Consider the following 12,887-nt stretch of genomic DNA (forward strand, 5'->3'; position numbering starts at 1 on the left):
ACAAAACTACACAGCATACTTTGGGCTACGCTGATGCGAATGTCGCATCTAGCAAGCTGTGGCTAGATTATTGTTTTTTCACGATCGAAAAATGGTCTCGCGGTTTTTGATCATCGATCAATTATCGGGCTAAAAATGATATCAAATTTATATAATATCAGTTTCATTGTAAATAGAGTTATCAATAAACTCACATTATCGACGAGTCTACATCAGTTAATTGCGGTTTCATTTCAAGATATAATTAATTAATAATAAATGGCCCACTAGCGCCATAAAAACCATTATTTAGCATTTCTTAAAACAGTTTTAGAAAAAGATGGCACAGAAGTGAAAAGCACCTCAGTAATAATGCTGTTTGCAGAAGGATAGACGAAATGAGTGACGATATTGAAAACCTTAATTGATAAGTTAAAAAACAGACATTTTTCAATACAAAATAGATGAATCGACCAATTAGATGAATCGACAGAGGGGGGCTGTATTGCCGGCATATGTACAATTTATTGATGCAGGGCAATTTTCTGAAGAAATGTTATTCTGCGAAAGACTGGAAGACGCTACTAAATCCCAAGACATATATAATAATTTAAAAAACTATTTAGGATTGAAGAACATATCTATGAAAAATATAACATCTTGTGCTGTAGATGGTGCTCCTAACATGATGGGCAAGAAAATGGCTGCTTGAAATTGATTAAAGATATAAATCCTGAAATGGTTATTGTGCATTGTGTAAATCATAAGGAACACTTAGTTGTAAAAAATATCTCGCCTGTTCTAAATGAGGTATTACATGCAGTTATAAAATGCATTAATGCTATTAAAGCCAGTGCCAAATCTGAACGTCTTTTTAGGCTGTTTTGTGAGAGCAAAATGAAAGCTATGTGAGACTTTTACTTCATACTGAAGTAAGATGGCTTTCCAAAGGAAATTGCTTAAACAGATTTATGCAACTCTTCGATGTTTTAAGTGAATTTTTAAATGACAAACCTGAAATGAAGATTTTATTAACTATCGATGTTAAAGCGTTTGTAAGTTATTTAACAGATATATTTGAAAAATTGAATATATAATATTAAATAAACAACTCCAAGGACCAAATAAAACACTTGTCGATGCGAAAGCGAAGATATTTGGTTTCATTACAAATATTGAATTGTATATAAAACAAGTTAGCAACAGAAATTTCGAGCAGTTTCATTGGCTTCAAAAATGTAAAGTAACTAGTAATGCTTTACTTGTAATGACAAATCATCTGGATAAAGTATCTGTCGACATGAAGAAGAGATTTTCTGATTTGAAACAAATTGATTTCCCAGCAAGGATGTTGCAGCCAGTATTAGTGGATTTGACTGATATTTCAGATATGCAGTATCAGGAAGAACTTGCTGAATTTCAAAATAATGAGTCAGCAAACACTTTATTTAATATGAAAGGGGCAATGGTATGGCCCCTTTATTGAAGCCAAATATCCAAAAATAACCAAGTGCGCAAGAAAGGTTCTCCTGCCGTTTCCAACTTCATATTTAGTAGAATGTGGATTTAGTGCTGTGAATGATTTATTGATAAAAATAGAAATAGACTTGATATAACAGAACGTGGAAATTTGAGATTAAAGCTTAGCTAACTAAAACCCAATATAAAATCATTCTGTAGCAAACATCAAGCTCAATTATCGCATTAAAATATCTAGAAAAATCAGAGGGCATAACGATTTTAGAAACGTTAAGGTGATGCGTAGCACAAAAAATGTTGGGTCTGGACTCAAGACCAGTGGTCGGGGAACCGGGGTAAATTACCCCAAATGGGGTAAGTGTGCAATTTTTGGGGGTAAAATGTATGTATTTGCGAAGCACTAAAGCAGCTTCAGTAAAACCTACTATCGGAGAAAATTTCTGGATTGCTCTAAAACAAGTTAAATATCTTGCTTGTTCTAAATCATAGCTTCAGTAAAACCTACTACCAAAAGAATCTCTGCATTAGCAAAAATGTGAAGTTTTGCAACTAAATATGTTGCTATTCAGCTTGAGACAACGGATTTCAGTAGTAATTCACAATTGGTATATGTTTGCTGTAAAGGTGTAGATAATTTTGAAAATGAATTGCTGTTTTGTTTTCTTCTCGAGTTCAGATGTCTTGGAATAAATATTTATAATAAAGTAAACGAATAGCTCAAAGCACAAAGATTAAAATGGGAAAAGTGCAATTTGGTGTCTTTGGATAAAGCTTCAGCTATGCTGGGTCATATTTATGGTTTTTCAGTTTTTGTAAGGAGAAATAACCCACACTCATGATGTTATCAAGATTATAAATTTTATCAAGGGACATGCACTAAATACGCGGCTATTTTGTGAATTATGTCAGGATAGTGAAGCTGAGACCTGCCTCTCTTATTATACAGAAGTAAGATAGCTCTCTCGCGGAAATATTTTAAATTGAGTATGGACTCTTAAAAATGAAGCTGAAATCTCTAGGGTTTTTCAAAAAAATATTGTTGCTGAAAATTTTATAAACTCTTCTCGGTGGCTTCATTTCGCATATTTAGCAGACATTTTTGAGAGCATAAATATATTAAAGAATTACATGAAAAGCATATTAATACTATTTCAGCGAATATTGGAGGCAGAAAGTAGAAGAGAACAAGATAGCATCTTTTCCAAGGTTAGCTTTGTTTTTGGAGAATTGTAAAAAAAATTACTTCACCTGGTAGAACTTTCCAGATCTGGATACACGTATTGTGAGTGGATTGTAGATCTTTTTAAATGTGAAACTTTCATGATACCGGAAAAACCAGCAGGTTTGGCAGAATCAATTCTGGAAATTCGTTTTAATACCGAAGCACGTATTGAATTTGGAAGTGAACAAAATCTATCATGTTTTTGGATGTCAAAAGCTGCAAAGAGTTTTGAAATAGCACATGAAGAAGCAATGAGAAAAATGCTGCCATTTGGAACCACATATTTGTGCAAACCAAGCTTTTCCAGTCTGATAAACATAAAATCGAGGAGAAATAGATTGAATGCCGAAGATTGTATTAAAATTGCTCTGACATGTTAAAGTCCGGATTTTGAAGAAATCGTGTCAAAGATGAAGCAATACAATTTCTCCAAATCGTAATGTTCTTACATTACATGTGTGCGTGTTTATTGTCACTTGTGGCATTATTGTTAACTTCCCGTAGGGAAAGTTATAGTAATGGGCCAAACATCAAAAATGAAAATTTTTCCATTTCTTCACGTATCAGAGGTTTTTGAACATTTTGCCATACCTCAGAAAAAATGGATGTATGTGTGTGTTTTGTGTGTCCGCATTTTTTCGTTCACGTTTTCGGGCGCACGGATTAACCGATTTGAATGGTTTATTCAACATTCGGTTCCTATTGATGCGGAGATATATTAAGTATTGGGCAAAGGCAGGTCCAACCGTTACGGAGATACGGAGTAAAGAGTGCAGAAAATAGAAATCAAGTTTTTGAGAGAACGGAGTATCGCATTTGAGTGATCCAAAAAACATTCAATTTGTAATGATTGGAAGAAGTAGTGCTTAGGTTTTGGCAAAGACACGTTCAGCCATGTCGAAGATACAGAGCTAAATGTGCAAAAAATGGCTGTTTTGGAGAGACCTAAGCATCCGATTTGAATGATTAAAAAAATTTGCTGTTTGTGTTGACAAAACAACTGCTTTTGGAAAAGAAAAATATTTAAATTTTTTTTTTGCAGAAAAATTTTCTTTGTATATCGAAAATAATTCGGATTTTAATTTTAAAAGTTCTAAAACTTACGTATATACTTCAAATAAATAATTTTAACTTTGCGATTCAGCTTATATATATCTTATGAATATTATACAATGTTACAGTATTTATAATAATCTAATTGAAAACATTTAAAATTACTCGAACATTTCGTCACGGTGCGGAAAGTTCCAGCAATTTACCTTAAGGCATGATGCCATACACTACTAGTTTATTTATGTATTAGGAGGATTATCATGAAAAATATATTTATTCATAAAAAATATAGTTTTCACATGTTGTTTCCTTATATGGTTTCCTTCAAACCTTTTGTCTCAGCCTTTTTCAAAGTTTAGAAGTAACAAACAATGTAGCAAACCGTTAATCTGCGGGATTCCAATTATAGGCTCTTTTAGTTATTTTTTGTGCGGTAATGAGAGGTTGCACAAAAACATTTTGGGGTAATGGTTCCAAAAGTTCCCCGACCACTGACCTAGAGTAATAAAATAATTATACCCACTAGCTAGTTGCAAAAAACTCAATCCTTCTGCGCGTAAATCTTGAACCATTAACATCTTACAAATAAATACTAAATATTTACTAAACCTTTTACTTATTTCTCAATTAACTTATTTTATATCAGGCTTATTATAGCCATTTTAATAATAAATTATATCTAGTCCTTCGAAGTAATAGATTGTTCGTATTGTCGTGTATAATTTCCCAAATGTACCTTCGACTCGAGCATAGGTCCCATCTACGCAACAACACTACTACCACTATGCCGTCCGGCGACACCACAGTGGAGTCGTGCGCGAACTAATGGTCAACAGCCGGCAGGATTAGCATTTATCACATACGTATCATACAAAACATATAATTTAGAACATACGACCCTCACGATAACTCATCATTCCACGATAATTCAGTAAAATGAAGATAATTTACCGATAATCTTTTTTTATGTATTATGCTGCCCTCTCTTGTAGGCAATGGATGTTAATTATATTTATAAAGCATATGTTGGTAACACCGTATCGAATTTTAGTTGTGGAAATTGCAACCATAAATAAATAAGCATATCTATGTACCTTTTTTACATTATCTATGGTACCTACACTCTCAGTAACGTGATCTTTGTTGTATGTACACTTTTGTTGTTTGGATTCGAAAGCCATTTATCGTTTGGAGCTCTGTGATATTTATATTTGTAGTGCGCTGCAGTAATTTACAACTGAAATTATAATCCGCTGAAAAATATTTTTTGCGCTAAATCAGGTAATTATTTACAAATCAATTGGTATAGCTAGTAGTTTCTGCTTGTATTTTTAAAAGTATTTTATTTATTGATTTAGATTAGATGCCAGCCCTAAATCCAACAGAAGAATAAAGTGTTTTTTTTCTATTTCAAGTGTTACGATTTCGAACAAGATGAGTAACTTAAGTCCTGATGAAGATACAAGAAGACTACAGGCTAAAAAGCCGAAACTTTATGAACGTAGAAAGCAAAAATTTTTGAAAGAATGGATGAATGATAGATACCAAGTTCAACACGTGGTTAATGCCAGATGTATCAGACAAGTTTAAAGCTAGATGCAGATTATGTAATACATCGTTTACTGCTGAGCTCACGGTAATTAAAAATCATACATCTACACAAATCTATACAATCTAAAAGTCATTTGTCATCAATCACTTCGGCTTCGAATCAAAAATCAATTCAATCATTTACTCAAAAAAAAGTGGAAACATCATTTGATAACACAATGCAACACGTGCAGAAATAAAACTTTGTGAATTTCTAGCTGAGCACAATCTTCCTTTTCGGTTAATGGACCGCCTGACACCTCTTTTAAAAGATTGCTTTCCAGATTCAAAAATTGCCCAGGATTTGAGGTTAAAATCATCAAAGTCTGCTGCTGTCCTGGAATTTACATAATGAAATACCTGTGTAACTCATTACATCTCTGCGCAAGTAATGCTTGTTCTGAATTACCCCCAGAATGTGAAAAATTACCACAGCTGGTTCATAATCATTTTTCAGTGAGCTCAAAACGCCAATATGCACACAAAAGAATTCAATCGATTTTGGATTTGAAACAGCATAAAATTTTACAACCTGCTCAGACCCGCTGGTTATCACTTCGAGCAGTGGTAGAACAAGTGGGAGGCATTAATTTTATATTTCAATCAATTAAATTATGAAGAGGAATACAGGAAGATGAGTAAAAGGAGGAAAGATGATAGTGATGGAACAGATGAAAATGAATCTGAAGTTGCAAGAATACTTCAATACTTGCGAAATCCCATAATAAAGCTCTACTATCATTTTTTATTGTGGATTTTACCTAACTTCACGAATTTAAACAAGTTATTCCAGTCCGAAAACCCTATTATTATGTCAGTTCATAAGAAAATTAGTGTGACATATTTGGATTTATTAAAAACATATATGGATGATGACTACGTAAATAAAACACCCATATATAATATTGAACCATCGGATCAGACTAAATTTAAGAATATTCAAAATATTTATGTTGGAGTAGAAGTTTTTAAATAAAACACCCATATATAATATTGAACCATCGGATCAGACTAAATTTAAGAATATTCAAAATATTTATGTTGGAGTAGAAGTTTTTAAATATTTTAACCAAGTAGACTTTTCAAAACATCCTCGTTTACAAGAAAAATTGCATTTCCTTGCAAAATTCAGGATTCGATTTCAATGATACTATATTGAAAAATTTATCAGTAATGGATCCTGCGGAGGCAATGAATGGTAAAACAGTAATCACTACGCCAAGTTTGCTACCATTATTGAGTAAACTGCCCCGATTATTAAACCCAAGTCAAAGTCAAATTATTGATAATGAATGGCGAAGATTCCATAATTTTGAATTGCCGGATGACATTAGTAAAATTTTAATTTACAAAGATAAGGAAAAGGTTTGGAGTTTTGAAAACTTAGCTAAATTTTTCTTAAATGTTATGTCATTACCTCATGCTAATGCCGAATGTGAGCGAATATTTAGCAAGACTGGATTAATAAAATGCCAAACACGCAACAAATTGGTAACTAATACACTTAACGGGCTATTGTTAAGTAGTCAGCGAATCAACCATAACTGCGTTGGTTACGAACCATCTAAAGATGAATTTTGTAAAATGAAGAAATCTTTATATGCTACTTCCACAAGCAATAGTGAAAGCCTCTTTATTGATACTAATACCAGTGATGCTGACCAACCAAACGTCGATCTGGATGACATATCATATTTTAGTTAAAAAAATTAGTATTTGTTGTATATAATATATAAGATTTATAATTGTATGTCATTTAATAAATAAAAAAGTAAATCGTCTAATTTTATGAATTTTTAAAATTGAACTACTTGTCGTAAGGCCGTATTATTTCAGTAAGTTCTATAAGACCATGATATATATCGCCAAAAAAAGTTCCATAAAATTCGATTTTAATTTTTCTGCAACAATTAATTACAAGAAAACGGTTCGATAGATTTTCACCTAAAACTAAATGTAGCACCAACTAAAACTAATCCGTATCATTGCCAAATAATATCTTTTAAAAAGTTTTTGATTTTTTAAAATCGATTCGGTAGTATGAGCTTAAATATAGACGAAAAGTTTAACAATTTTTTCCAAATTACAAAGAAATGGCTCGGCCGATTGCTGCACAAAACTAAGAAAAGATAATCCACATTAAAATACTTTGATTGGCTTTTAAATTTTTGACATTGATTCAGGCGTTTTTGAGCAAGCGTCGAGGAAAGTTATAATTTTGACAAAAGCCAAAAATTACACTAATTTTTGCAAACTTTTCGTCAATTTTTTTAAATTAAACGACTTGCCGTAGGACCCTAATATTTCAGTATGATCTATAAGACTGTAGAGACCCTGCAATTGACCACCATAGGAATGGTGGTAATGGCCAATAGAAAACATCCAAGTGATTAAGGTTAGGGTATATAACTTAACTTAGACCCATGATCGAATACCTATTATTGTAACAATATTACATTCCGCCGCGCATTGCAGAAATCGTATTGTTTAAATTCAAAGGTAAGTAGTATTTGTTAATATCGTCACGTTTATATTGTCACGAGTGACTCGTTTTCGTAGGTATCTTATTAGTTAACTTTTGTTTTGGGTACCTACAAGTGTTTTTGACATGGCTTCTACTCCATCTGGCAAAAAGCGCACTTATAAAGAAGCATTTCTACAATGGGGTTTCACAAGCATCACAGACAAAAATATAGAAAAGCCTCAGTGTGTTTTACGTAATAAAGTCATAGACCTTATACAATACATGGCTGCTAGTTAAGCGCATAAAAAGTGTCAAAAGATGTTCTATGGTATGAGGGCATACGAGGGTAATTTTGCGGCCGAGATATGTCAAATACGAACACGAGCTTTACCGAGATTAGTCGAATGCACTCGATCGCTTAAATTTTACAGTTACTTGGGTTCACGTGATGTTTGATCGCTCGGGTTTTTAAACTAAAAGAGGATAAAAATATACCTGTTGTAAAATTGTTAAAAGTGAAATGTCTTCTAAAATGTGTTTGGTCTGTGGTAAAGTTCCTATTTGCAGTAAAACCTGTTCTGAATGCTTCGCAAGTATTCCGGGAAATTCGACATTCATCGATATAAAAAATCGAGGATATCTTTCATATCCTTCCGATGAAATGTTTAAATTATATTTATATATAGAAACCCTAATTCGAAATTCTTTAAATTTAATGTACAAAAGTTCATATGAAAGCACGATTCTCCAAAAGTTGAATGACTTGCGACTTGCACATTTTTTAGATCAAGCCATTTCCAGCAATTTGTCCAGCACTATCATGACCTTATCAACTTTGTCGCAAAAATGTATTTAACAATTAGAATGCACCATGAAGAACATAAAAAAATCAAAGTTGATAAATATGTACGCCACTTTCACACAAAAATTGTGCTTTTTAAACACCAATAATAAATATATTACATTTAAACAAATATTTCATTATTGCTTTTTCTTATTTTCAGTGAATTTTATAATATGTAAAATATTTTTTTATTTTCTTTTCTTATTTTCCTCAAACACTTTGTATAACTAAAATAAATAAATAAATATATAAATAGTTCATTACATTCATTAGTTTAACATAAATTGTATATTATATAATATTTTCCCAACAATTTCGAACACACGGACTTTCATTTGACGTTCAAGCGATCGAGTTTGACATTTTCGGCCGCGAAATTACCCTCGTATGCCCTCATACCATAGAACATCTTTTGACACTTTTTTACTTGAGAAATGTATGGGGACTAGCAGTCCATGAAATTGTATAAGGTCTATGAATAAAGTGCATAATTCAGAAAGCATGAAACCGAACAAATTAAAAGAACATTTTGCTACAGTTCACAAGCAGTTTGCAGATAAAAATATAGATTTTTTTAAGGAAAAGGAGAAGATTCTGAAGTTTTTGCGCATGGATTCTACAGGCAACATACAGAAAGCAAATGAATCATACCTTCAAGCTTCATACAAAATTGCTTATCGCATCGCACGTAATAAAAAACCACACACTAAAGGAGAGGACCTCATCAAACCTTGCTTATTAGATGCGGCAACACTTGTTATAGGTAAGCAACATGTAGCTAAGATTAAACAAATATCACTCTCAAACAATACCATTCAAAGACGCATATGTGAAATGAGTGCCGATATTTTAGCAACCGTTATTGCTGAAATAAAGGAAAGTCCTATGTTTGCACTGCAGTTGGACGAGTCCACAGATGTTGCTTCGTGTTCACAATTATTAATGTTCGCATGATACATAAAAAATGATGATGTAAAGGAGGAATATTTGTTTTGCAAGTCTTTGCCCACTACTACTCGCGGCGAAGACGTATTTCAAACGCTAAAAGAGTTTATTGAGGAAAATGGCCTGGACTGGTTAAAGCTGGTTGGTATTTGTACAGACGGGGCACCTTCCATGATGGGTATCCGTTCTGGTTTTCAGTCACTTGTGAAACAAGTTGCTCCTCAAGTTTTCAACTATCATTGTTTGAGACAACGTTACGCTTTGGCTGTAAAAACACTCCCACCAGATTTGCTAAACACGTTGAGTGATATAGTAAAAATTGTTAATCATATTCGAGGCAGCGCTACTAACTCAAGATTATTTAAAGTTTTGTGCGATGAAGTTGGTGCTACATTTAACGCACTTTTGTACAACGTTCTAAGTAGGGTCTATGAATTACGAGAAGAAATTGGATTGTTTTTTGAAAACCAGAGAACACAAAAAGGAAAAGAATATTATGCAAAAATTAAACACCATATATTTGTTCTAAAAATAGCGTACCTTGCTGATTTTTTTACTGAAATTAATAATCTGAATATTTCACTGCAAGGAAATGAAACAAATATTTTGATGCTGCAGGATAAAATCGCAAGTTTTTTATGCAAATTGGAATTTTACCAACGCAGAGTTCAAGCTGGTGATGTGTCGATGTTTACACGACTAAGTGAACAATTACTAAATAATAAACGAGACAAAATCACATTTGAAAATTCTGTGGTGTAACACTTAACTGCCGTGATAGACTCACTGCAGCAATATTTCCCGACATGGACATTCGTGAGTGCTACTCCTGGATTTTAAGACCATTTTCTACTTGCGTCGATATATTCAAGGACGAAGATGTGTCAGCATGTGTCTCGGGCTGCGTGAAAATAACTTATTGAAAGTTGATTTTCAAAATGATAAACTCTGCACATTTTGGCGAAAAGCAGCTGCAGAATATCCCATCATAGCTGACAGAACTTTAAAGATCTTGATTCCACTTGACTCAGTTTCTCAACTTTTCTTATATTAAAAACAAAAGCCAGAAATCGTATGAACATTGAGCATGATATGAGATGCTTGTTGAGTGAAGCTGAACCTAATATTGTGAAACTTGCGACACTTAACTCAACGCAAAGCAATTTCAACCTTCGCACTAGTACTCTAAGATTTACATATAACTTTATATTACTAGCATGGCCGGTAATCTCCGAACAAATGTAGAGAACCCTGTTTTGAAATGGCTTAATATTCGAATTTATCGAAGAATGGCGCCACTATTAACAATTTGATACATCGGAAAGAAAAATAGATGGCTGCACTCATATATAAATGAGCATGGCTGCACTGCTAATCGTCGTTTCTTGTGGGAAAAACCCATCGGAAAATCATGCATTTGATCGCCATTTTATGTCTAAGTTGTGATAGCTTCTTGTAGTTCTATTATATTTGTTTATCTGTTATACGTTGTGGTCATACTTGTTTTGGTAATTATTTTTTTACTTATTATTAAGTTAAAATGGTGAAGTGTAACGTACCAAATTGTGTTAACACCACAAATAATAAAAAGATGCATGTCTTTCCGGCATCTAATGATCAAGTATGTATATAATGATGTATTATGTTTGTATAATGAATATGAATATGATGAAAATACTATGAAAATGTTCTAGATGTTTTCAGTTTGGGTGCAGAGGACAAACAATCCTTTATTGGATGAGGTAACCCATTTGGTTTGTGGTAAAATCGACATATTTGTGACGCGCATTTCACAAATATTTGCAAAGTGGAATATTTGTCAACAAATTCAAAGACAGGTCTAAAAGTTAACGCCCTGCCTCTAAATATGACACGTTAGTATTACAAATATATGAATAAATGAATTTATTTTTAATGGAAATGCTGACTTCATATTTTGCTTGGTATTTATAGGATTCACTGGAGACCCATACTTAGAGAAGAATTGTCTCATGGATAGAGCTAGATTCCGCAAGGATAATGATGATATGTATATATATATATATATATATATATATATATATATATATATATATATATATATCTTATATATAAAATTCTTCTGTAAGTTTATATGAATGGTTAATCCTCCTAAACTATAATTCGAATTTTCATGAATCTACTTGAAGTTTGTTCGGGAAATTTTTTAGAATTTTTAGATTCATAGAAATATCGTTAGATTGTAGAAATGGAAAAAAATACAAAAAACCGCTTATCATTGTTTGACCTTGAAAATATTTAAGGCATGGTTTGACATTAAAAACAAATGACAACTGTCATTTGCCAAACATTTTTATTCACTTATAGGCTAAGGCAATTAAAATATAATAAATTCATGATTATAAATAAAGAAAATGTAATGTCTACATTATTATTGTCGAAAAGCAGCTGAGAAGTGCCAAAAATTAAAATGATATAAGACGCAAATAATATAACATGCGTCTCTAGTAGTAAAGGCTCTAGAGAAAAAAGGACAATTATGGATCAATAAATTCGAAAGTATCTACGCAACCTTGGTTTAAAAAAATAAAACAAAATAGAAAATACATTACAAATATATGTGGGATCCGACTAGGTCACTGGAGATTTGGAAAGCACCTAAACAAAATTAAGATGATCAATTCCCCGACATGTACATGTGGATATGAAGAAGAATCCCTTAACCACATCTTTTTTGGATGTCCTCGATATCAGTCTACAAGAGAAAAATTTTACGAGAAGCTTCAAAAAGTGAAAATCGATTTTCCGGCTAGCATACACCAATTACTTATAATTAGTTCTGAGAACATATATAGTATTATTAATGAATTCCTTATTGAGAATAGTTTAGAAATACAACGGAGAGATAATACCATGTAGATAATACAGGACGGTCATCGTTGTTATTATGCTTTGCAGTATCCATTGATATTTTGGAAAGATGAAGATGGGTACCATTTAAATATTAAACAGAGGGATCCAAATACAGGTAAAAATCTTATTTTTATAAAAAAAATCAAATAATAATTAAAATAATTTTAATATATTTTATTTTATCCCAGTGCCAAAAAAGTAAGTACTATGGGCTTTTACTGCTACGATCAATGATTGGAGCTAATGAAGAAAATAACATTCTTAAATGCAGAGAGCATATGTGAAAATTGAGAGTGAGAGATTGAGATCCATAAAGTTTAATCAAACCAAACTCCGTACTGAGGAATATATACATTTACGTGATGCAGTACTCGGTAATGTAGATGCAATTAATAATATTAGTCATATTGGTACTGCAT

The 12,887-nt window shown here is 32.4% G+C and overlaps 2 protein-coding genes across 2 annotated transcripts; both read left to right on the forward strand.

Annotated features, from left to right (window-relative positions):
* The first annotated feature begins 9,132 nt into the window (after window positions 1–9,132).
* LOC113390961 (protein ZBED8-like) lies at window positions 9,133–9,585 on the forward strand. Its single transcript, XM_026626950.1, has one exon. The coding sequence runs from the start codon at window positions 9,133–9,135 to the stop codon at window positions 9,583–9,585; it is 453 nt and encodes a 150-aa protein (XP_026482735.1).
* A 165-nt stretch (window positions 9,586–9,750) lies between these two features.
* On the forward strand, window positions 9,751–10,338 carry LOC113390962 (zinc finger BED domain-containing protein 5-like). Its single transcript, XM_026626951.1, has one exon. It carries the CDS (start codon window positions 9,751–9,753, stop codon window positions 10,336–10,338), a length of 588 nt encoding a protein of 195 aa, XP_026482736.1.
* Window positions 10,339–12,887: the final 2,549 nt, after the last annotated feature.

Source organism: Ctenocephalides felis, unplaced genomic scaffold, assembly GCF_003426905.1.
Source record: "Ctenocephalides felis isolate EL2017-DRISC unplaced genomic scaffold, ASM342690v1 CF-g0.4_SCAFFOLD_03716, whole genome shotgun sequence".
Taxonomy (NCBI): Eukaryota; Metazoa; Arthropoda; class Insecta; order Siphonaptera; family Pulicidae; genus Ctenocephalides; species Ctenocephalides felis.